Source organism: Anabrus simplex, chromosome 2 (assembly GCF_040414725.1).
Source record: "Anabrus simplex isolate iqAnaSimp1 chromosome 2, ASM4041472v1, whole genome shotgun sequence".
NCBI lineage: Eukaryota > Metazoa > Arthropoda > Insecta > Orthoptera > Tettigoniidae > Anabrus > Anabrus simplex.
The window spans coordinates 410,103,566-410,130,874 of record NC_090266.1 but is presented as its reverse complement, the minus strand read 5'-3'; the positions used below and the strand labels follow the sequence as shown (position 1 = coordinate 410,130,874).

Sequence of the window (27,309 nt, the reverse complement as noted above, 5' to 3'; positions counted from 1 at the left end):
CCGACTTGACTTGGGAATTTTTTAATCATGATCTGAGGCTTGGATCAGGGTCTTGTGCGGTTGACTGAAGACCAGTCTGGAACGAGAAGCAGTGAACCCGGTTATGGATACCAAACAATATGGCTGAGGAATCGTTGCGTTCACTACCATACACCGCAGGCCATCTGGATGGGCAGCAATCGTCGTAAGCCCCTAACATCCTTCAGAAGTCATAAAGGCCATTTATATTTTAATAGTCAAATCTGAGCACTTTGAATCCACACCAAGCCAACTTTAATAACCACCCTGTAAAATCAATTGTTGCTTTGTTTAAATATTTAGGAAATGTCTTTTAGGCTGATGTGATAAAGTAAGGAAACCCTGGCAATAATATTAAGTCATATACAAAGTGATAACACTGTAACATAGCGTGTCAACCATTTACCAGAAAAACGGGCAGCCACTGGGATTTTAGACGGCCGATAAGTTTTACTTCCGGCCAGCCGCCAGCTGCGATGTGAAAAGTGTCTGCCGAACTGTTATGTTGGCCACACACGAGGGTAACCCGCCACGTGCAACAACGCAATTGGCCAGAAACTTCGCTCAGTGAATGAGGGATCCAAATAAGCGATCACATGTTTCGGCTTATCCGTAGACACTCGACCTCTTCCGAAAAAATGACAATCGAAGTTTCCAACGTGCTTGACGTGACTTTTAGTGCGTAGCAAGTTCAACCGTGGTGGTGGCGCAGTGGCTTTCGCAGCGACTTCGCCCTGTTGCACCCTGTGTTCAAATCCCGATGATTTCCTTTTGTTTCATGCATTTACTTTTGTCTATTGAAGATTACTATACGAATAGTCTTGGTCAATGTATTTTGGAATATCGTCGCTCTTTTTCGTCTATTAATGCTCTGTGTGGTAAATTAATTTGTTCTACACTCATTTTAGAGCAAAGAGATGTCGCGACTAGACGCGACGCAATAAAAATCCACGCATTGATTCATAATCAGTTGGAAGCGCCAGATTTGGAAAAAATGGTTCGTTATGCGTGGCTTGAAGCAAACTTATTGCCAACACGTGAAATCTTCAGTAATGGTAAAGACGCACAGTGGGGTATTTGACCGATTTAGGTGGCCAAAATTATTTTTGTTGTTTAACTGAAATTTGACGTTCCGTTATGTATAATTACTTGAATTAAAATAACAGAAGACATGTGTAGATGGAAAAAAATGTTTTCAAAATGTTGATGGACTGAATCATTCATATTATATTATTCATGCCGTGGTAAAACAACTTTATATTATCCTTAAAGTACACGAGTCGCAGCGAAATGGTACAAGTTATTATAGAAGTACAATTTACCATGTTTTGTCCCTCTGAGTGTCATACCTGCGCTATCTAAAGGGTTTTGGTGACAACCAAGGTTCCTCATCAGAAGATACATCCTCCTCCTCTTCGTCTGAGAATTTATCAGGATCTGCAGCGGTCGGCTAATTTGGCGCAGGTGGAAGTAGCATCTCCAATGTCTCTCTTAATAACGGTTTTGTCTTTCTCTAGATAGTGGGCTCATTCCAGTCAAAAGATGATCGGAACATAGAAGTCGATTATGCACATCCAGGTTACATGATTCTCTGGAGAACATTCTTGCATATCGTTCACGATTCAAGCGAAAATATGTATTACGTGCTTCAGCGGCGGCCTCTTCAGAGAGGTGACCTATTGGAAGTAGAGCATTGTTCATCACAGTAGGAGCATGAATGAGCATTTTGTGAACTGTAGGTATCATCGGATGCCATGGATATAACTGGATATACAGCTCTGCCGTAGCAATTGTATATTGAGTAAATTTATGTACATGAATTTTATGTGTATTGATATTATTTCTATGATCACTTTGGAGCGGTATATGAGATCAAAATTTATTCCTGTTACTTCAGAAACTACTTCTGGATGCATGAAAACCTTCGACTGGTATTGCCATCATTAGTATTAGCAAATCCATGCTTTGGTACGTCAACTATCAGCCCAATTTGTTGCTGAAGTCTTCTTGAATGTTTAATTTCCTTTGTCTTACAATGAGCTTTCCAATGTAAACAGCCTAATCGGAGGTTTGTATTCCAGATGCAAAAGACTCCCAAGTAAACATGTCCTGGCGTGCAGCATATATGATATATGTAAAGGAGTGGAATCGGAGGTAAGGCTTTTTGCGGATGATGTTATTCTCTATAGAGTGATAAATAAGTTACAAGATTGTGAGCGACTGCAATGTGACCTCGAAAATGTTGTGAGATGGACAGCAGGCAATGGTATGTTGATAAACGGGGTTAAAAGTCAGGTTGTGAGTTTCACAAATAGGAAAAGTCCTCTCAGTTTTAATTACTGCGTTGATGGGGTGAAAGTTCCTTTTGGGGATCATTGTAGGTATCTGGCTGTTAATATAAGGAAAGATCTTCATTGGGGTAATCACATAACTGGGATTGTAAATAAAGGGTACAGATCTCTGCACATGGTTATGAGTATGTTTAGGGGTTGTAGTAAGGATGTAAAGGAGAGGGCATATAAGTCTCTGGTAAGAGCCCAACTGGAGTATGGTTCCAGTGTATGGGACCCTCACCAGGATTACCTGCTTCAAGAACTGGAAAAAATCCAAAGAAAAGCAGCTCGATTTGTTCCGGGTGATTTCCGACAAAAGAGTAGCGTTACAAAAATGTTGCAAAGTTTGGGTTGGGAAGAATTGAGAGAAAGAAGAAGAGCTGCTCGACTAAGTGGTATGTTCCGAGCTGTCAGTGGAGAGATGGCGTGGAATGACATTAGTAGACGAATATGTTTGAGTGGCGTTTATAAAAGTAGGAAAGATCACAATATGAAGATAAAGTTGGAATTCAAGAGGACAAACTGGGGCAAATATTCATTTATAGGAAGGGGAGTTAGGGATTGGAATAACTTACCAAGGGAGACATTCAATAAATTTCCAATTTCTTTGAAATAATTTAGGAAAAGGCTAGGAAAGCAACGGATAGGGAATCTGCCACCTGGGTGACTGCCCTAAATGCAGATCAGTATTCACTGATTGATTGATCGATAACCCAATTTCTAAGGTTCCTTCTTTAACACTCCGCTAGAGTGGTTAATTATTAAAGTATTTTGATGTTGCACCGCATATGTAATATTTCATTGCTGACGTTGTCTGAGTGGCAGCATTATACACCTTAGCATCAACCATGCTGAACACCATTATATGCTTGACGGAAAAATCCCTACATGCTAATATGACTTGTTTCTTGTAATGAATCTATTACGTTTTTTGTACAGTCTGTTCCTTCCTCCGTGACGTCTTTGGATTCTTTAATAAATCTTATCCTGTTTGGTCGACAATAGCGAGGTGAAGAAGGAGTTGTGTTTTGCTACATCTGGTTTGTGTTCGAAATTGATTGTAATGGGCCAAAAAGTTCTGAAAAATGTTAGAATCGTAATCATTTTGAAATTTCTGTTTATAATGGGCTTGCTGTGATCCATCACACCACCATTTACAAGATCAGCACCAGATTGTTCCTATTTTCCTCCCTTAAAGACTGTACATCTTCTTCCAAGTATTTCAGCAATCGTAAAACGGTGTGATCCAGTATATTTGTAAATTTATTTCAGCACAAGTTTCACTTGCTTGGTACGATTATCTTCCTGGATAGCACTCCTTTTTAGCCTTTTGCAGTAGACTGGAGCAAGGATAGAAGGTTCTATTAGAATTCGTAATCCTTTTTTACTCTCTTCTAGCAAATCATGCCTCATCAAAGATGGACAGAGCTTGCAATAGCGTTAACTGAACCTTTCCTTCTTTCTGTACTTTATGGAAAGCATGCTTGCATTTAGTGGCCCATTTTGGGGAAGACGCAATTTCCTTTAATACTTTGGGCGCATCTCCCTTTCCACTACATCATCATTTAACTTGAGCAGCATAACTCAGTACTGCCATTTCTGTAGACTTCCGTAACTGTTCTGTTTTTCTCCGTTTACTTCTGTCACTCAATTCTTCAAATGTTTTCCTTGGTTGTTCCTGTCTAGTCACTACCTTAAGAACCGTGAATGTCCCTTCGAGCCAAACACTGTTGATTTTTCATAGAGTGGTCTTCCTTTTTGTGTGCTGTGCTCCATCTTTTCATTTCACACTTGAAACGCCAAAATTGTTTTTTATTTCGTTCATTTGTTCATCAGAGTAGTTTTCTGTACGTAAGATATAATTTTCCACAAATACCAGTTCCCCGTTCAAATCCGGTAAATGTTTCTGCTGCATCATATTAAGTAAGTACCTTCCAGTCATTATCTTAACGGCCGATGACTCTAAAAAAGTTAAAACAACTCAGATCAAAAATAGACTAATGGCAAAAAAACGTATTTTCCCCTAATTACTTCATGGCGCTATATCGATTAAAGGCACGGTACAGCACGACTAATTATTATGTAGTAGTACAATAGAAACACCCTACTGTCTGCGAAACCGAAAAATAAATGTCGGGAAACATCGGAATGTATAACTGTCAACCTAAGGTTTTTAAACATATGTTTAAGTATTAACGTGTAAACCGTGCGTTTTCAAAACAGCGTACTTAATTAAATTTGTTTAAAGTTTTAACTATTTTTAACAAAATATATTCATACTTACCCCCTTCATCTCCCACCATAATTATTTCGCTCACACTATAGCCAGAAGCAGACATATTCCCTACAAACTGCGGACTCCAGCAGAGCGCTGTGATGAACTACGTGCACGTCAACAGATACACTATCATTGAGTGCATGGCCTGTTGACGCATTCTACTGAATCATTACAATCATCAATCACTACTGATCTGCATTTAGGGCAGTCTCCCAGATGGCAGATTCCCTATCTGTTGTTTTCCTAGCCTTTTCTTAAATGATTGCAAAGAAATTGGAAATTTATTGAACATCTCCCTTGGTAAGTTACTCCAAACCCTAACTTCCCTTCCTATAAAAAAATATTTGCCCAGATTTGTCCTCTTGAATTCCAACTTTATTTTCATTTTGTGATCTTTCCTGTTTAAAAAAGACACTCAAGCTTATTCGTCTACTAACGTCACTCTACGCCATCTCTACAGTGACAGCTCGGAACATACCACTTAGTCGAGCAGCTCGCCTTCTTTCTCCCAAGTCTTCCCAGCCCAAACATTGCAACACTTCTGTAACGCTATTTTTTTTTTCCACAGAAATCACCCAGAACAAATCGACCTGCTTTTCTTTTGATTTTTCCTGTTCTTGAATCAAGTAATCCTTTTGAAGGTCCCATACACTTGGTACCATACACTAGTTGAGGTCTTACCAGAGACTTATATGCCCTCTCCTTTACATCTTTACTACAACCCCTAAATACCCTCATAACCATGTGCATAGATATGTACCCTTTAATTACAATCACATTTATGTGAATACCCCAATGAACATCATTCCTTATATTCACACCTAGGTACTTACAATGATCCCCAAAGGGAACTTTCACCCCCATCAACGCAGTAATTAAAACTGAGAGGACTTTTCCTATTTGTAAAACTCACAATCTGATGTTTATCCCCATTAATCATCATACCAATGCCAACTGTCCATCTCACAACATTGAAAACCTACAACCTGGTTTCCAGTCATTGACCGGGTCAGGGATGGAATGAATGAAGCAGATATAGGCTGTTGGTACGATGGGGTCGCCAATCCCAAAGTGATTTATTAATGAGTGATAGATGCTATGAAATGAGAATGGAGAGTGTTGCTGGAATGAAAGATGACAGGAAAAACCGGAGTACCCGGAGAAAAACCTGTCCCGCCTCCGCTTTGTCCAGCACAAATCTCACATGGAGCGACCGGGATTTGAACCACGGTATCCAGCGGTGAGAGACCGACGCGCTGCCGTCTGAGCCACGGAGGCTCCTCTCACAACATTATCGAGGTCAATTTGCAGTTGCTCACAATCTTGTAACTTATTTATTACTCTGTACAGAATAACATCATCTGCAAGAAGCCGTATTTCTGACTCCACTTCTTTACACATATCATTTATATATATAAGAAATCATAAAGGTCCAATAATACTGCCTTGAGGAATTCCCCTCCTAATTATTACAGGGAGAGGTAAAGCTTCGCCTACTCTAATTCTCTGAGTTCCATTTTCTAGAAACTTAGTCACCCATACACTTTTGTCAAGTCCAATTGCACTCATTTTTGCCAGTAGTCTCCCACGATCTACCCTATCAAATGCCTAAAATAGGTCAATCGCGATACAGTCCATTTGACCTCCTGAATCCAGGATATCTGCTATATCTTGCTGGAATCCTACTAGTTGAGCTTCACTGGAATAAACTTTCCTAAACCCAAATTGCCTTCTATCAAACCATTTATTAATTTCGCAAACATGTCTAATAAAATAAGAAAGAATGCTTTCCCAAACCTTACATGCAATGCATGTCAAACTGACTGGCCTCTAATTTTTAGTTTTATGTGTATCACCCTTTCCTTTATACCCATTCATTTGGTGTAGCTCCTTCATGCAAACAATAATCAACTATTTACTTCAGATATGGTACTATATCCCAACCCATTGCCATAGGCAAATTTTAATACGTCTTTAGCATTAATCACCTCCTCTATCTGGACATTATCCTTGTAACCAACAATCTTTACATACTGTTGACTGAAGATCCTCGCATACACACTCCCCTAGTTCATTAATGATTCCTGGAATATCCTTCTTGGAACCGGTTTCTGCCTTAAAGTACCTATACATGCTCTTCCATTTTTCGCTAAAATTTGTATGACCGCCAATTATGCTCGCCATCATGTTATCCTTAACTAACTTCCTTGCTAGATTCAATTTCCTAGTAAGTTCCTTCAATTTCTCGTTACTTCTACAGCCATTTGTAACCCTATTTCTTTCCAACCTGCACCTCCGTCTTACACTCGTTACTTCTCGGTTATAATGTACTGGATATTTACCATTCCTTACCACCTTTAAAGGTACGAACCTACTTTCAAATTACCCAACGATCGCTTTAAAACGATCCCAGAATCTGTTTACATTTTTATTTATCTTTTTCCACCGATCATAGTTACTTTTTTTAAACTCCCTCAGCCATGTAGTTCCCTTGCCTTCTAGCTTTGCTATGCGCGCTTTTCTTCCATACATAGTAAGATTCAGTAAATCGACGCTTGGCCGCCTAAATCGGCCAAATACCCCACTGTGCGATGTTTCTTTCCTGAGTGACATTCCCACTGAGATGTGTGACTGTGGCAAGCCCACCTTGGTGGGATGGTCGTGGTGTGTGATTTTTCTATGTGTCGAATGTTTCTACGTTCAGTATCATCCACCGTATTGAGAATGAACTTACGAAACTTCGTACCCCTGAACCGTTAGCTCAGTTGGATAGAGCGTCGTGCTGATATATACGGTATATTAAATACGTAACGGCGACTCTGTGGTGTAGTGGTTAGTGTGATTAGTTTCCAGCCCCAGAGGCCCGGGTTCGATTCCCGACCCTGCCACGAAGTTTGAAAAGTGGTACGAGGGCTGGAACGGGGTTCACTCAGCCTCGGCAGGTCAACTTATTCGCTGCTGTTATCGTTTTAAACATTGATTAAGTTATCATTTGCGCCATTGAAATAACATTGGCGCTAATGATTTAATCTAAGTTATATTATCGGGCATGTACTCAGGGGTATAGTTGTACTAAAACAATATAGGATCATGTACCAATTTTTTTTAGGTTCCCTATGATATATGTGTTCGTTGAGTTGCATATCTCCACAATATATTTCTTTCTTTCCTTCTTTCTTTCTTTCTTTCTTTCTTTCTTTCTTTCTTTCTTTCTTTCTTTCTTATTCCGTTTACCCTCCAGGGTTGGTTTTTCCCTCGGACTCAGCGAGGGATACCACCTCTACCACCTCAAGGACACTGTCCTGGAGCGTGAGACATTGGGTCGGGGGATACAACTGAGGCGCCCTCAGGTGCTATGCTGAACAGGTGCCTTGTTGGGGGGAAGGGATGATTGGAAGGGATAGACAAGGAAGAGGGAAGGAAGCGGCCTTGGCCTTAAGTTACGTACCATCCCGGTATTTACCTGGAAGAGAAGTGGGAAACCACGTCAAACCACTACGACGATGGCAAAGTCGGGAAAGGATGGCAGCTAATCACACTAACCATTACACCACAGAGGCGGACTCAAATAGAATTTAAAAGATAACAATTATAAGGGGCAGGCGGCCCACACAGTATGTGACAGTGTAGGTAACTGGTGATACAGAACATTGCGCAGAAACTGAAGTGGTTATTTTTGCTAGTGGCTTTACGTCGCACCGACGTTTTACGGCGACGATGAGATACGAAAGGTCTAGGAGTTGGAAGGAAGCGGCAGTGGCCCTAATTAAGGTACAGCCCCAGCATTTGCCTGGTGTGAAAATGGGAAACCACGGAAAACCATATTCAGGTCTGCCGACAGAGGGGATTCGAACCCAGTACCTCACGGATGCAAGCTGACAGCCGGGCTCCTCTAACCGCACAGCCAACTCGTCCGGTTGAAACTGAAGTAACCCATAGATGGGACGACGTACTGCAAATTTAGAAGAGGGATGTACACTCTAGGATGAAACGTTGTGTCAGGGCAAGTCTGCGAATGGCAAGAATGACATGTTGTATAATTATTACGTTTATTCTTCCAAAATGCTCTACACTCCTAAACCACTCAGAACTGAAGATCAGTGAAGTGACATTGGTTTGTGCATAGTGAAGTTAGACATTGAACACAATGTTGATCACAACAGCAGTATGATTTGTCGTCCATGTTCCTGAAATTCCCGGGTTTGCCCTGACGCATGGTTTCGTCTTACACTATACGTTCCTATTTGAAAGTTCTTTGCCTATATTTCGACATCTCTATGGGCTGCTCTATGTCAACCTTTTGAATCACCCTGTGTACCAAGCTTTTCCGCTACCAGAATGTGTAACGTTGATTCTCATGTATCTTCTTTTTTCAGAAATGGTAAGCCCGATATGCCTTCCTGAGGGAAAGAGAGACCTAGAGGGTAAAACACTTTACGCTGCTGGTTGGGGATTGACAGAGGACGGTAAGTAGTACTATAATGGTCATAAGCATGCTCCGGATAATTATGCACTTAAAAATGTCAAAATACGCATGCAAATATGCACTGAAAAGTGACAAAATAAGCATGCAAGTATGGACTAAAAATGTCAAAATATGCACTAAAGTGCTACATATGCAATAATACAAACACATATCTGACACCAATTAGCGGTTTATAGTACAAGAAATGAATGTTACGCTTTAAACATCGCCATCGCCTGTTGGGGCACAACATTAGCAATATCCTCTCGTGTTGCAAACCGCCTACCACGGAGTGGTTCCTTAATCTTTCAAATGAGATCAAAGTCACAGTGCGAAATGTCGGGAGAGTACGGAGTGTGCTCCAATTCTTCCCATCCCCAACGTCGCAGTAGCTGCCCTACACACTCTGCTTTATGTGGTTTTGCATTGTCGTGCAGGATTATTGCACTGTTCACAAGATTCGGACGTTTCTCCCGAACGCCACGTCGTACCTGTCACACCAGGAAGTCCCAGTTTGTCAATTGAATCTAAACGTCCTGATTACATTTAATCACAGCATGATGTAATAGGTTTTGAAACATAAACTTGCGCACATCACATGCCACAAATGGAGAATACTCCAACTTGACGAAATCAGAGATGTCTGGTATCGACGCACTGTCAAATTTGACTTTGCCTTGGGTAACACCAGAAATGCTTTTAAGTTTGAGGATACCAGAGTTTTTTAGCACTACATTTTGCGACTTTTCTGAGAAAACATGATTAGTTAAGTTCATTAAGAATCGTTCGACTTGTTCAAAATTCCAATACTAATGTGAATACGCAATCCTTTTTCATGCAATTTCTATTTGACTGAAGGTATGGCAATGCAAATTGGAACGAATAAATATAAGCTGCTCATGAACACCATCTTTGCTCAAGACTACTTGACTTCTTTGATAGAAGCAGCTTCTTCAGAATCGAGGTTATCAAATACCTTTTGTACTACCTTAAATGACCGGCATAATAAACAGCACTTTCGAGCCATGTTCCCCATCTTGTATGAACTGGTGAAGGCGGAAGCGGCACATCATCAACTGCACACAGAAATAATTGCTTGCGATTTAGATTCTTCAGGAACACTCTTTTCACTGTAGAGATCAGCGAGTTTACTTCGGGAAAGGAAGCCCGAACTGCTTCAGTGACTCGATGAAATCCATGCGCTACACATATTAGATGTATCATCTTGGGATATAATATCCATGGCTTTACACGTGTAAGATGCACCATCAGTGCAGGCCACTAGAACATGATCGTAAAGAATGCGCGATGGCCACAAAATACTAAGGGCATCATTGAAAAATGCAGTAAGTGTTGAGTGACTGACCTTAGGTAACACAGCCATATTTAGTAGATATGATTTGTCTCTCTCTTCTCCCTCTCCTAAAATTACAAACATAACATTAGTTTCATATCTTTAATCCACGTCCATTGTTTTGTCTAGTGAGACCCAAATATATTTTCCATCAGATTTTATTCTTAGTTTACCTAGCATTATTTTATAAAACTCAGAAACGTAATTCTTCCTAATTGTTGATTCACCTGGGGTTGGTTGTTTTGTATAATCCTGAAGAAATTGTGAGTTCTTATTGTTTAGCTTAACCATTCGGATGTTTGCCGAGACAAATGCTTTACACAGATCTTCACTGAATTTGCTTTATGTTGGTCCAGGTTTAACTAAAACAGTGGTTACAAGAAACTGATGTTTTTTTCAGTTTACTTCTTTCAATTCACCCTTTCGTTTTTGAGGATGTTTCTTAATTTCATACTTTACATTTGCGGTTATGACTGTGCTGCAGTATTTGCAAAACCACACATTTCCGTCGGTTGAAAAGTCTTGAAACTCGCGTACGTACGCTTTCAGTACTTCACTAACAGTTCTCTTCTCCTTAGGCATTATAAGTTAAGTACCGGTAGAATAATACAGCTACGAGGGTTGGAGAAAAAGTCATGGCAACTATTTTTTTCTTGAAGGTACCGGTCCGGTTGGAAAATGTGACATATACAGGCGAAAGGACAAGGCATTAACTACATGTGTTGTAACTTTTTGATGATAATAATAAATAAAATCATGAATAAAAATATATAAATAAAATTACTCAAAAACTTAATAAAATTAATAAGCATAATTAACCGAAATGTCCGTAGTATGGGCGCCAGAGTTCACCAGAATGGATCCCTTGAATTTAGATAAGAGCGTGATAAACTTTATATCCCAGGGCGTGTACATAATGCTGCGTACTGGTACATCTGCTGCAGGCTTTACCTAACCTCCTGAAAACGACTAATTAGGTAGGAACTGCACCTAGGTTCATCAATAACACTGATTCTAAAATAGCTAACTATATTCTGAACAAATTCCGTGCATGAGCACCTCATCAACATACAACATTATACATATAATACACACATAAAATATTGCTGGAAGACTCCATATTTAAAACAACAACAACAATGAAAACATTGGGAAAACGAAAGCGAGAACTAACTACCATTTGTAGATAGTCCGATGAATAATGTACATGTATGAAGATAAATACCCTTCACTGTCTCTATATCAATTCGACTTACCGATTCTCATAATCGGCAGTTATCACATCACACAGATACTGTACCTTGTACTACTGTGTTCACATATTTTAACACTTGTTGTAAAGATATATGCACACGTCTGTCGATCCTCAACATAAATTATGGAAAGTCTGAGATAGCTTTCACCAACATATAATGCTAGGCCGCCACAAGTGCTACAATACTTAATGCGCAAGCACTCTCCACAATCATCCACTTTCCACGAACATAACAAGACTACGCTCCACGAACGTTTGAAGTCCAGTCCATTGCTGCCGTGTCACTCCAGTACCGTGTATCAGCACCACTTCCTTCCCGCACAGTGCGTCAGTTGTAGTTCTCTTATACATTGTCACTGGTTGTAGTTATCTTCCTTCTCGTTCCTTTACAATCACCTTTACATTCACCCCGGTTGCCGCCGTATGATCAACCTTTATAGACATCAACACCCCCCTCCTCTCAGATGATACGTCTGGATTGGTCCTTGCCCACCAATCATGAGTGATCTCTAGTCAAGACCCAGCCCTGTACTCATACTTGGTCTCAAGACAATAACAAACGCTCGGGTATATTCCATGAGTCACCAAACTTTCCTAATACAACAACAAGCTCATCTCATCAGGCTGGGATATATACATGACTCATTGAATATCCCGACACAAGTACATCACAACAAACACTGGGGTAGCCATATGACTCAACGAAATTACTAGAGTTATTAAAGCAATGTTTTCCCACTCGTGCAAAACAAATTACTCATACCTACATATGTGGATATCTTCCAGCTTACCAATATAAATGGCAATATACAAATGAAATACTGATAATAATAATAATAATAATAATAATAATAATAATAATAATAATAATAATAATAATAATAATAATAATAATAAACCCGGTCAGCTTACGTGGGGGTCTGGTTCTGAAATGAGTAGGAGCTAGGCATAACCCTTTGTAAGACACTGGGGTGGGGGCCCTCAACCCCGACACGGCACGTCCCATATGGCTGATAGGGGAAGCTCCTGTAGATATGCAGGACAGGTGTGAATAAGGCTTAGCCAAATAAGCACCCGCGGATCAACTGAGGTAAACAGAGAAATGGTCAACGGCCTCGACGGCAGAAGAGGACATATCCCAATGGCAGAGAAGGCGGAAGAACCGAATCAAATCCACTTCGCGTCTGACTTGTAGCAAGCGGCAAGTGGTCAGCGTCTGATCACCAGAGGTGCGGCTGTAAATATGCTCCAGGAACTAACAATCCCTGGTTCTACACCACTAGCGAAATCTAGAAGATTGCTTACAAGCAGACATGACTCGTACAAGTAAAGACAAAATTACCCCAGGTGGACAATCCACCCACTCTAAAGTGGCAACCAAGCATTCGGATTCTGGGGAGCTTGGGCGAATACGAGAGAGCAAGTCGGAGTGCTCTGATAAATTTCCACGAAGACTCACACTTTCATTGGCACATTCAACATTCAGACACTGATTCAAACAGGAAAGCTGCACAATCTCACAACAGAACTTACAAAGCAGAAAATCCAAATTCTGGCCCTACAAGAAACACGCTTCACCGATTCAGAAACGATGGATTACAATAATTATAGGATCTTCAAAAGTGGAACAAACAAGAAAATTGGTAAAGGAGCAGCATTGTTAGGAATGGCCTTCTGTGTAGACAAAAAAGTTTTGGATTCAGTAATAGAGGTGAAACCCATCAACAATAGGCTTATGACCATAAGAATCAGGCATACAAACAAAAAATACACCTTTATTAATGTGCATGCACCAACAAATGGAGACAATAAAAAGGAGCCTGAAAAAACAGAAAGATTCTGGGAAGAACTTGAAACAGAAATGGCCAAAATCCCTAAAAATGATGTGAAAATTCTACTCGGTGATTTCAATGCACAGCTTGGCAGGGAATACAAATACAGGAGGACAGTGGGAGATTATCCAGCCCACAGATTCACCAATAAAAATGGCACACGCCTCATTGAGTTATGCCAACAAAATAACCTCAAAATTATGTCAACATCACTCCGGAAGAATCACAAAAACCAAAAAACTTGGCGATCACCCATCCATCATTTAGGAGAATTTCAGATTGATCATGTGGCAATATCATATTATTACCAAAAGGAAATTCATGATGTGCAAGTGCGCAGAGGTGCTAACATCGATTCGGATCATTATTTAAGCAGAATCAAAATTAAATTCACACCCAAACGGAAATTCAACAGGAAAACATCGGTGATTCCAAAATTTGATCTGCACAAACTCAAGGACTCCAAAATTTCAGAAGAATGGGAAAAACGACCTGCAGAGAGCTGGGAGATTTTCCAGACTAAAATCATCGAAACGGCGAAGGACCTAATCCCACTTTGCAAGAAACCAAAACATCCTTGGTGGAATCAAGAATGTGAGACCGCACTAGAAGAAAGGAAAAAGGCATTTCAAAACTACAATTGTAACAAATCAGAAGAAACACAGAAGAAATTCTTCGAAGTTCGCAAGCATGTATCCAAGATTTTAAGACAAAATAAACGGAAATACATCAATGTCCAACTGAAGTCAGTTGAAGACAACTTCAAAAATTACAACACACACGATTTCGACAAGACCTTTGCGAACCAAATTAAAGGATATTCCCCACAGAACCTTTGCTTTCGGAAGCACGATGGTAAACTAGCCTTAACAAATAAAGAAAACTGCCAAGAATTAGCTACATATTTTTCACAGCTTTTAAATTGTCCAGAACCCAAAAAGAGATTCCCGAAAGTACAGTCAGAAATCATACCGGAAAATTCGTCACCACCAACTCAAGAAGAAATTTATTCACATATCAAGAAACTTAAAGACAACAAAGCATCATGGGAAGACGGAATTGTAGCTGAACTTCTGAAACATTTAGGCCCAAATTCACTCAGAGAAATTACACAAATAATCCAAAACATTTGGCAAACCGAAAAGCTCCCGGATGACTGGAAGATTGCTCTAATCCATCCACTACATAAAAAAGGCAGCAAGTTAGACGTAAACAATTACAGAGGAATCTCACTTGTATCAGTCACATACAAAATACTATCAGCCTGTCTCTTGCATAGAACACAACAACAATTAGAACCCAAATTATCGGAATTTCAAGTAGGATTCAGACCAAACAGGTCATGCCCAGAACAAATTTTCAACCTCAAAACCATACTTAAACTACGAGCCCTCAGACAAAAGCCTACGGTATGCACATTTGTAGATTTCAAAAAGGCATATGATTCGATAGACAGACCCTCACTATTCCAAATTCTAGAAGAGAGAGGACTAGATCCCAAAACCCTAGAACTCATAAGACAAACACTAACGGGCACAAAATCTAAAGTGAAATTTATGGGAGAAATTTCAGAACCCTTCGACATTCAAACAGGTGTGAGACAAGGTGATGGACTCTCTCCTATTCTGTTCAAGGTCGTCCTAGACAAGGTTATCGAAGAATGGGAGAAGGAACTCAAGAAACTTGAATTTTGGAAACCAATCCGATTGGGCTTTCCCAAAAACAACCTCTACGTACCATACCTTGCATTTGCGGACGATCTGGCGATTTTAACAGAGGGTGAGGAGACTGCCATCAAGCAGCTTGAGATACTTAAGGAATCTGCAGAAAAAGTGGGACTACAGATTTCATTTGAGAAAACTAAATTCTTCTGTTCAAAGACAGATATCACGAGCCTGAGAACAAAATACGGTAAAATCGACCGGGTCTCGTACTTTAAATACCTCGGAGAATTCATCGAATCGGCAGGCCTTGAGAAGATCTCACAGCAAAACCGTCTCCAAAAGGTCAAGAAGGCATTAGGGTTAGTTCAAGACATCTACAACAAAAAATGCATGTCAAGACAGACAAAAATTCGGCATTACAACACAGTCATAAAACCAACAGTCCTTTACGCAAGTGAAACATTGTCACTTAACAGTAAACAAGAATTAGAAGAAATAAAAAATCAAGAGAGGAAGATCATCAGGAAAATCCTAGGAGCAAGATATACCCAAGATGGTTACAGGCTACAATCAATCAAAACAACAGAAAAAGTTTCAAACATTGAAATTGACATTAAGAAAAGACGAATGAAATTCTTTGGACACCTCACAAGATTACCAGAAAATCGACTGTCAAAAAGAATATTAAACTATGTTAGCTCACTTAAGAATTCAACACCTTGGCTGGACGAACTTCGAAAGGACCTCAAAAACGCAAACATATGTGCAACAGACATTTTAGAAAGAGACATCTTCAGACACAAAGTCAACAAGTGGGAAGTTACATCAGAGCAACCAAAGCAAAAACAGTGCAGACCGAAATGGTCGGAAGAACGTAAACAAGCCTTCTGAGAGAGAATGAAAGCCTATTGGAAGAACAAGAAGAACCCAAAGAAAGCTTGATTGAGTTGTTTGCTTAACGTCTTCCATTATTGGGAGAATACGCTAATAATAATAATAATAATAATAATAAATCGAATACTGACAAGTATATCTTTAACTTCTACATATAATTCGGGGGTGTGATATATGTACTATCACATAACGCCTCCTTGGTGAATCGATGATATCACATATTATGATTCACCATAAAACAGAACTTCATACATAACCTTATAATGACATAACTGAACACATAATTTACTGTAATAATGATATATACATTGCGTCTACTGCATTGTATTCGCACACACGAAATACAATTTGTCCAAACAATAATAATAATATGGCTATATACACACAACTCTGATTGTTTCATATACCATTGAACACAATCCCTTCGTGCTACTGAACACATAACTCATAATTGATAATATATACATCCAAGGTGCAGATCCTATCTTTTATATCTGCGAAGGCTATAGATATTAAATGTCCTAAGGACCTCGTCGTCAGAAGTTAGAAGCTGATAAGCACACTTGCCTATTCTACTGTCCACAATATACGGACCATGATATAAATGAAAAAACTATACATGAACTTAATATTGGCATCGATAAATGAGGAATGCGTACCGCAATAAAATCCGAATACATCTCTAATACAATCTATCTCACACACAAACATTCATCCCATCCAGTCACACAAGAATCATACAAGCTTTCATTCAGGACATTCATAACAAAGAAACCCCTATTTCTGAAATACGCGGGAATCTCACAATGTTTACTCTTCCACAAAACCATAATTAATGCAAGCAAACAGATCACATACTTTTTCACACATTCCACCTCGATATCACTCAGCACGTCGTTCACATCATTCACACATCTCTCAGAAATAAATAAAACATTACGCACTCGCTTGGATAGACTTTCCTTCATCTCACGCACATTTCCATTCTCACTTTCCTTAAACATTCCCAACACACACACACATGATCTCTGACACAAAAATTTCTCACAAAATCTTCAAACCCTGAATCACCATACAATTTACCAGCCATCCGATGAATCCCCTTAAGCACAAAACTTGACGAACAATCGACTTCAAACAACCCTTCACTAACAACGGTCATAGTTAACTCACACTTATCATACACACGTACTTCAATTACCTCAAACTCATTCACACCACACTTAGCACACGCTCTCTCACTGACGCTCACTCTATTACTGAAATCGTTACCATAATTCACATCAAAATTGCTATCATTACCACTTAATGACGCAACAATCAAGTCATCTTCACCACCTTCCATATCAGCTCCTACTTGCACCACTTTCATGCCAACAACACTGCTACTTTCGACTCTCTTATCAGAAGTTTCATTAATATCAAAGTCACCATTTTCACACATAATGGACCTAACTTTACTCTCCTCACATACACTTAAATCAACAAAAACATCCTCATGATGTATACTCCGTAAACACATTTCACTTACTAAACAACCTTCATCAGCTTCACAAAAACTTAACTTTCAATTTCAGAAACTTCTGTAAGATTATCGATCGCAACACCATCACCACTAGCACAAAGTAAGTCGTCCGACACATCTTCCTTGCCTTCATCACGCCCCCTATTTTGAAAATATCTCTGATAAATGATTTCACTCTCCACTTTATCAAATGCCTCCCTTAACACTTTACCCCGCTCGTCAATCTTACTGGACAATCCATCAATCATATTACCGATTTTACTGGACAATTCATCATACTTACTGTTAACAACATTTACTTTACACTTCAACTCTTCAATCTGACAATCAATCTTACTGGACAATTCACCCTTCAACTCTTTACTGAACTGATTAAATAGCGATTGAATCATACTAAAAGTTAAAGCCTCCCCTTGATCCCCTACATTCTGAGTTTGAGACGGGTTACTCTGTTCCTCACCCATCGTTGCCAATTGATCTTTCCTACTATCAGCCATTTCGCTACTCTCACTTAAATTAGATACACTCAATGTGGTGGAATTCTTTTGGCCTCTCTTATCCTGATGCACAGTACCAAGAACTTTAAAAACTTCTCTACTTATCAATTTTATAATACTGGACTCGATACAACATTTCTTCATACTCCAAAATGCACATGAAACATATAAAACACTTCACTGATATAGTTTGTAGAATTCCATCCACACCTGACAAGTGCACCTACGCTTATAAACCTAACAGATGTACCAATCATTCAGCCAAACGTTGGGAAGCCAATTGTAACATTTTGATGATAATAATAAATAAAATCATGAATAAAAATATATAAATAAAATTACTCAAAAACTTAATAAAATTAATAAGCATAATTAACCGAAATGTCCGTAGTATGGGCGCCAGAGTTCACCAGAATGGATCCCTCGAATTTAGATAAGAGCATGATAAACTTTATATCCCAGGGCGTGTACATAATGCTGCGTACTGGTACATCTGCTGCAGGCCTTACCTAACCTCCTGAAAACGACTAATTAGGTAGGAACTGCACCTAGGTTCATCAATAACACTGATTCTAAAATAGCTAACTATATTCTGAACAAATTCCGTGCATGAGCACCTCATCAACATACAACATTATACATATAATACACACATAAAATATTGCTGGAAGACTCCATATTTAAAACAACAACAACAATGAAAACACTGGGAAAACGAAAGCGAGAACTAAACTACCATTTGTAGATAGTCCGATGAATAATGTACATGTATGAAGATAAATACCCTTCACTGTCTCTATATCAATTCGACTTACCGATTCTCATAATCGGCAGTTATCACATCACACAGATACTGTACCTTGTACTACTGTGTTCACATATTTTAACACTTGTTGTAAAGATATATACACACGTCTGTCGATCCTCAACATAAATTATGGAAAGTCTGAGATAGCTTTCACCAACATATAATGCTAGGCCGCCACAAGTGCTACAATACTTAATGCGCAAGCACTCTCCACAATCATCCACTTTCCACGAACATAACAAGACTACGCTCCACGAACGTTTGAAGTCCAGTCCATTGCTGCCGTGTCACTCCAGTACCGTGTATCAGCACCACTTCCTTCCCGCACAGTGCGTCAGTTGTAGTTCTCTTATACATTGTCACTGGTTGTAGTTATCTTCCTTCTCGTTCCTTTACAATCACCTTTACATTCACCCCGGTTGCCGCCGTATGATCAACCTTTATAGACATCAACATCCCCCTCCTCTCAGATGATACGTCTGGATTGGTCCTTGCCCACCAATCATGAGTGATCTCTAGTCAAGACCCAGCCCTGTACTCATACTTGGTCTCAAGACAATAACAAACGCTCGGGTATATTCCATGAGTCACCAAACTTTCCTAATACAACAACAAGCTCATCTCATCAGGCTGGGATATATACATGACTCATTGAATATCCCGACACAAGTACATCACAACAAACACTGGGGTAGCCATATGACTCAACGAAATTACTAGAGTTATTAAAGCAATGTTTTCCCACTCGTGCAAAACAAATTACTCATACCTACATATGTGGATATCTTCCAGCTTACCAATATAAATGGCAATATACAAATGAAATACTGATAATAATAATAATAATAATAATAATAATAATAATAATAATAATAATAATAATAATAATAATAATAATAATAATGATAAATCGAATACTGACAATAATATCTCTAACTTCTACATATAATTCGGGGGTGTGATATATGTACTATCACAGTGTGGACAGTGAATAGCACTGAAATGTCATAACACACTAATTTATTAGGGTAGTATACAGGGCAATATGGACTTCCCGGTTCAAAGGAATGACAACACAGTACACATAAAGTTGACATGACAAACCTGGGCCTAAAGACCCTCAAAGTAGTCCCCTGCTACTGACACCACACACTGTCAACGATGTCGGAGGCGCTGAATACCATCTGCCTCAGCATTTGCCACACCATGTGTGAATCGGGTCACATGTTGGCGCACAGCATTAACAATGTCCTCTCGTGTTGCAAACCGCCTACTACGTAGTGGTTCCTTAAACTTTCGAATGAGATCAAATTCACAGTGCGAAATGTCGGGAGAGTACGGTGGGTGCTCCAATTCTTCCCATTCCCAACGTCACAGTAGCTGCACTACACACTCTGCTTTACGTGGTTTTTCATTGTCGTGCAGGATTATTGCACTGTCCACAAGATCCGGACGTTTCTCTCGAATGCCACGTCGTACCTGTCGCACGAGGAAGTCCCTGTAGTACTGTGCAGGCACTGTTTAGCCATGTGGAACAAAGTGGCAAACAATGACACCCCTGAAGTCATACGCGATGATCACCATCAATTTGACTGGGGAAGGATTCTGACGGACCTTCTGCCTCCTTAGTGATCCAGCATGTCGCCACTTCGCGGACTGACGTTTCAGTTCTGGTTTGTATGTCCTGGCCCTAAATTCATCGATAGCGGTTATTCGTGACAAGAATTGATCGCCGTTCTGTTGCCAGCGTGCAAGGTGGTCGGAGCATACTGCATAGCGCACCCACCTTTGAACTTCCGTCAGTGCATGCGGTACCCAACGCGATGCGATTTTGGGCAGTTGCAGCTCATTACGCAATATCCTGTAGACGGTGAGTTTCTCGATGCCACTTGCCCTCTCTAACTCCAGTAGCGTCCATTGTCTGTCTTCATCCAGGAGCTGCTCGATGACGGCACGTGCCACGTCGGCCCGCACACTGACAGGTCATCCCGAACGTTGCTTATCACTGGTTGACACACGTCCTTGCTGAAACATTCCTGCCCACCGTGCTACTGTACGGTATGGTAGGGCATTATTCCCATGGGTTTCCACGAATTAACTGTGGCATTCCAGCGCATATGTCCCTCGGAGAACAGCTATTTTGATGTAAGTGCGCTGCTCAACACGGGTTACTTCCATTTCGCACGACACTCACCAACTGACTGATTTCACAGCCCTAGCTACGCTACAACAGCTATCACATGTTGTTCTACATACACAGTATGCCTGCAGAACTTCCACACGACACATATACGTTTGTGATCCATGCACATATCTACAAGAAAAAATAGCTGCCATGACTTTTACCCCAATCCTCGTATTTAACGTGCTATGAACCACAATCTGTTTCAACTCAACCAAAGTAAGACTGACAAGAACTAATTGTGCATGAAAGGAAACTATTCAAGAAATGAGGAAAAGTCAAATCTGCTGTGAGGGAAATTCCAAGAATCCGTACCTATCTTTTTGAATTGCAGTTGGACAAAGCCATGACCGAATGCATAACTGGAATTGCTACATTTAAACACGCTGATGATTATCAAACAGCCTACCTGAGGAAACCAGCACAACTTAACCCTTCAGTTGTCTCAAATATATGATTAATTTTCCAGCAGTGTCCCGCATAAGCTGATGTCTTCACTGAAGACGAAAAACATTTCTGAAATATGCCTATGCCCTAACAGGAGGAAATCACCAAAATATGCACTGTTAAGATGAAACTGGTCCAAATATGCAATTGAATGTGCAATATGAAAATGCTTAATTATCCGAAGCTGTACGTAGGCCATCACACTTGTTCAACAAAGTGTATACCCGTAAAGAATGTATAACGACCTGTATTGTGTTGGAATGCATTGTATGAATGAATACTTGAATATACTACTCTTCTCTCCAAATTACGCATGACCAATAAATGAGGAACAGAATCCATTCAATGTAAACATAATTAATACATGCAAATAATTTATTTTCAAATTATACATACTTGTAAATACGTACATATATACATACATACATACATATCGAGTGAGATAGCTGAGCGATGGGGGACCCGCAGCTGTAAACTTGCATTCGGGAGGAGCTGGATGCGAATCCCACCGTCAATCAATCAATCAATCAATCAATCAGTCAATCAATCAATCAATCAATAGTGATCTGCATTTAGGGCCCAGGTGGCAGAATGCCTATCTGTTATTTTCCTAGCCTCTCTTAAATGATTGCAAAGAAATTGGAAATTTATTGAACATCCCCCCTAGTAAGTGAATCCAATCCCTAACTTCCCTTCGTATAAACGAATATTTGGCCCAATTTGTCCTCTTTATATTTATATCGTGAACTTCTCTACATTTAAAAACACCACTCAAATGTATTCGTCTACTAATGACATTCCACTCCATCTCTTCACTGACAGCTCGGAACATACCCCTTACTTGAGAAGCTCGTCTCCTTTCTCCAAAGTCTTCCCAGCCCAAAATTTGCAACATTTTCGTAACACTACTCTTTTGTCGGAAATCACCCAGAACAAATCGAGCTGCTTTTCTTTTGATTTTTCATGTTCTTGAATCAAGTAATCTGGTGAGGGTCCCATACGCTGAAAGAATATTCTAGTTGGGGTCTTATTAGATACTTAAATGCCCTATCTTTTACCTTTTATCTTTGACATCCTCACAACAACCAACAAATACCCTTATAACCATGTGCATATATCTGTACCATTAATTTACAACCACACTTGTGTGATTACCCCCAATGAAGATCTTTCCTAAGTACCTACATACGATGATCCGCAAAAGGAACTTTCACCCCATCAAAGCAGTAATTAAAACTGAGAGGACTTTTCCCATTTGTGAAACTTACAGCCTGACATTTTACCCCGTCTCTCATCACACCATTGCCTACTCTCTACATCACAACATTATCGAGGTCATTTTGCAGTTTCTCACAATCTTGTAAATTATTTACTACTCTATCGAGAATCACACCGTCCGCATAAAGCCTCATCTCTGATTCCACATCTTTACTCATATTATTTGTATATAAGAAAATATAAAGATCCAATAATAACGCCTTGAAAAATTCCCCTCTTAATTATTACAGGGTCAGATAAAACATAGCCTAGTCTTATTTTCTGAGATCTATTTTCTAGAAATGTTGTATAGCTACCCATTCAGTCACTCTTTTGGCTAGTCCCATTGCACTCATTTTTGCCAGTAGTCTTCCATAATCTACCCTATCAAATGCCTCCAATAGGTCAATCGCGATACAGGCCTTTGACGTCCTGATTCCAAGAAAACTCCTATGTCTTGATGGAATGCTACAAGTTGAGCTTCAATGGAATAAACTTTCCTAAACCCGAACTGCCTTCTATCAAACCAGTTATTAATTTCGCATCATGTCTAATATAACCAGAAAAAATGCTTTCCCAAAGCTCATATGCAATGCATTTCAAACTGACCGGCCTGTAATTTTCAGCTTTAAGTCTATCACCCTTTCCTTTAAAAACAGGGGCTACTATAGCAACTCTCCATTCATTTGGTATAGATCCCTCATGCAAACAATAATAAAATAAGTACTTCAGATATGGTACTATATCCCAACCCATTGTCCTTCGTATATGCCCCGAAATCTTATCAATTCCAGCCGCTTGTCTAGTTTTCAAACTGTGTATCTTATTGCAAATGTCGTTATTATCGTAGGTAAACTTTAATATTTCATTAGTATTATTCAACTCCTCTATCTGGACATTGTCCTTGTAACCCACGATCTTTACGCACTGCTCGTTGAATACTTCTGTGTTTTTGAAGATCCTCGTATACACACTCCCCTTGTTCATTAATGATTCCTGGAATGACCTTCTTGGAACCTGTTTCTGCCTTGAAGTTCCTATACATACCTTTCCATTTTTTCACTAAAAGTTTGTATGACTGCCAATTATGCTTGCCATCATGTTATCCTTAGCTGATTTCTTTGCCTCATTCAATTTCCTAGTAAGTTCCTTCAATTTCTCCTTATTTCGACAGCCATTTTTTCTCTATTTCTTTCCAACCTGCACCTCCTTTATAGTCTCACTACTTTTCCGTAATAATATAGTGGGTCTTTACAATTCGTTACTTCCTTTACAGCAGGGCCATCCAAACAGCGCTCTGGCCGCGCTCTAAGCCAGTGCTACGAGCGCTTTGGAGGAAAGTAGTTTCGGTAGTGATGGGAGGAGCTTGGTTGGCTCAGTTAGCAGCCGATCCATCAGTCGCTGGTCTAGTCCAATGCGCTTTGTTGACAGCGTGTAACTAAATCATTTTCGCAGTCGTCATGACTGAACATCATCAAAAAAGGAGTGGCGGAGCAGCAGCCTTTAAAGCTGAATGGGAAATTTCATTTTTCTGTACAGTTTATAAATGGCATGCCAAATATTTAGTGTGCCACCGAGATTTAATGTTTTTTTTTAAAGAAACACAATTTGTAACAGCACTACAGTGCCAACCACAGGAATGATTTCGGTGATTTGACATGCGCCAGTCGTCAATCGAAGTAGGTAGAACTGAAAGCAGATTTCAAGTTGCACTATTCTGTAAGTATTATTGATTTAATTTTAAAATGCTTGTTTACAAACGGGAATGAAGAAATGATTGAATTATCTGAAGAATACTAAAACTACGACTGTCGTATTTTTGTCTGACAAGAGATTGAGGAGAGTGAGGTTGGTGGACCCATTATACAAGCCGCTTTCTAATATCACGAAGTTTAGAAGAATTTTACAGCGGATTTCCGCAAGAAGAATACCACCTTTTGTATAAACATGCGTGTAAAGTGCTGCCAATGTTCGGCCCAACGCATATTTCTGAGCGTTTCTTATCGGTTCTTAAGCTTACCAAAAGTAAACATCGTGCAACGATGAGCGATAGAATCTTGCGCAATTGTTTAAGAATAGCTGTGTTCGGCAATATGGTACCCAATTGGGAGAAGATTGTTCGCTCCAGAACTAAAAGTTCGTAAAACCGACTGAGCAAAAGTCACTCAAGGTAATATTGGTAAACTTTTGTTGAAATTTTCTTTCAGATAAGTTCAAATTTCAGTTTTGAATAAATAACTTAATTATTTATTTAACACTTGATTTCGTTTCCTGCATATTCCATACGTCGCAGTACCTTTCCATTTGTAGATGCGGTAAATATGTTATGGCAAAACATCCCTATCAATATGATGTCAACACACCCACAGAAGCCATCGGCCGCACGACTGTACGTTCGTATCTGCTCAGCGCGGTCCGAACATCGTCCGTCTGTCTCAGGTCTCCTCGCTGCCACAGTGCAGTTGTGGTAGGGGAAGAACCGCCAGTCTGACTGACCAGTGCTCCCCGAGCGCGGGCGCGCTCTCGTAGCGCACTGACTGGATGGCCCTGCTTTGAAAGTACAAACCTGTTTTCATATTCCTCAACAATTGCTTTGAAGTCATGTCAGAGCCTGTTTACATTTTTATTTACCGTTTCCTACCGACCATACTTACTTTTTAAAACCTCCCTTATGCCTGTTTTATCAACCATATGGTACTGCCTAATTGTCCCACTTTTACGATCTTCCTTTCTATCACATTTATTTCAAACTACGAGAAAATAGCTTCAAGATTACTAATGCCATCTATTACTTCGGTTTGAATATAAAGCTCACCTGGTTTTACCAGCACGTTCAGAATATTTTTCCATCTGGTTGGTTCCATCATTTTCTCAGTCAGCTGCCTTCCCATATTAAATTATTTCCCGTTAGTTGGTCATGCTACCTGTCGTCAGCATCACCATCTCAATTGAGATTACCCGCTACAATCACGTTCCTTCCCATATCGTTTCTCACACAGCTGATTTTCTTACCAAATAATTCCGAATCAGCGTCAGCGCTACCCTTTCTAGGTCTGTACACTCCACAGACATTAAGTTGCCGATTATCTTTAGAGATGAGCCTTACACATAGAATTTAATGTTCTTCATTTTTAACTTTTTTGGTAGCATACAAATTCTTCTTTCACAAGAATGAATACTCCCCCTCCAACCATTCCTATCTTATCTCCACGATACACATTCCAGTTCCATGAGAAAATTTCTGCATACCTTATATCATTTCTCAGCCATGATTGAACTCCTATTACAATATCTGTTAAGTATCTCTCTACTAAATTACTAATTCTATTCCTTCCTTGACTATACTTCTACAGTTCAACACCAACATATTTATGTAATCCATACCATACTTGACATCCAGATCCCTGTACCCTTACCACCGCTCCCTAGACCACCCCGTTTCCCTGAATGTACCTCCCTAAAACCCTTCTAAACAAGTTTCTTAAGTTATACGTGCCAATGCGGTTTAAGTAAAGGCCATATGAGCGCAGGTCCCCATCTCCTACCCACCCATTAGGATCTAGAAATCTCACTCCCAGTTTCCCATATACCCACTCCATAGTCTCTTTTAAATCCCCAATCACCTTCCAGTCAATATCGCTCCTACAGTGTATTCCACTTACAAATATTTTTTATAAATTAAACTTCACCCGTGCTGCATTTACCAAATCCAACCATCCCCAAATAAGTTGGTACTTATATCTGCTTGCTTTACGTTGTTGGTACCAATTCGAAACACGACAACCTTCTCGTTTCCCTCCTCCTTCTCTTCTACTTTCCTCGACATCTGCCTTAACCTATTTCCTGGATAACACTTTACGCTGGTTCCCTTTTTTCCACATACTTTCCCCATAAGTATAACAATGGCATCCCCCATGACAAGAGCCTCAACCCTACACGCCTCATTTGATCCCCTCCCCTCCTGGACAGCCCTATCTTTCCCGATGACTGTAGAAGCTACTTCGTCCTCCCTTTTCTCTCACCCATGACCCTGTTCCACCTGCCTTTTCCTCTCCTCTACTCTACATTTCCCTTTCCTATATTTTCTTTCCTCCTACTTCCACACTTCTCAGCAACAGTTCCCTGTTCCTCATATGCCCTCTGTTGTTCTACTTGCAGTGACTCGTACTGTTTTCTCACAGATACCTGTCCTTAATTATGATCCTGAATAGAGCACTTAGCCTACCGGGTCCTTCCCATTAAAACATTACAGACCATGTCTTCTACAGTTCCCCACCCCTTTTCCTTCCCATCCTTCTCTCACACATTCCGTATCCTGTACATTTTTGAGTGAGGCCTACTTTCCCTCCTGACTTCTGAGAAATTCCTAATTATCTCCCTCAATTTCTCCAACCCATCCCTCATACTCCTTAATGTCTGGCCACACCAACAGTTCCTACACTACCGAGCTCGATAGCTGCAGTCGCTTAAGTGCGGCCAGTATCCAGTATTCGGGAGATA

General features: G+C 39.9%; 1 protein-coding gene across 1 annotated transcript in view; it reads left to right on the top strand.

Annotated features, from left to right (window-relative positions):
• The window catches only part of LOC136862863 (melanization protease 1), a 176,103-nt gene that overhangs the window by 136,148 nt on the left and 12,646 nt on the right, over positions 1 to 27,309 (top strand). Inside the window, exon 5 of the mRNA XM_067139128.2 lies at positions 9,006 to 9,095. Within this exon, the coding sequence (XP_066995229.2) occupies positions 9,006 to 9,095 (90 nt within the window). The remainder of the gene's footprint in view (positions 1 to 9,005; positions 9,096 to 27,309) is intronic.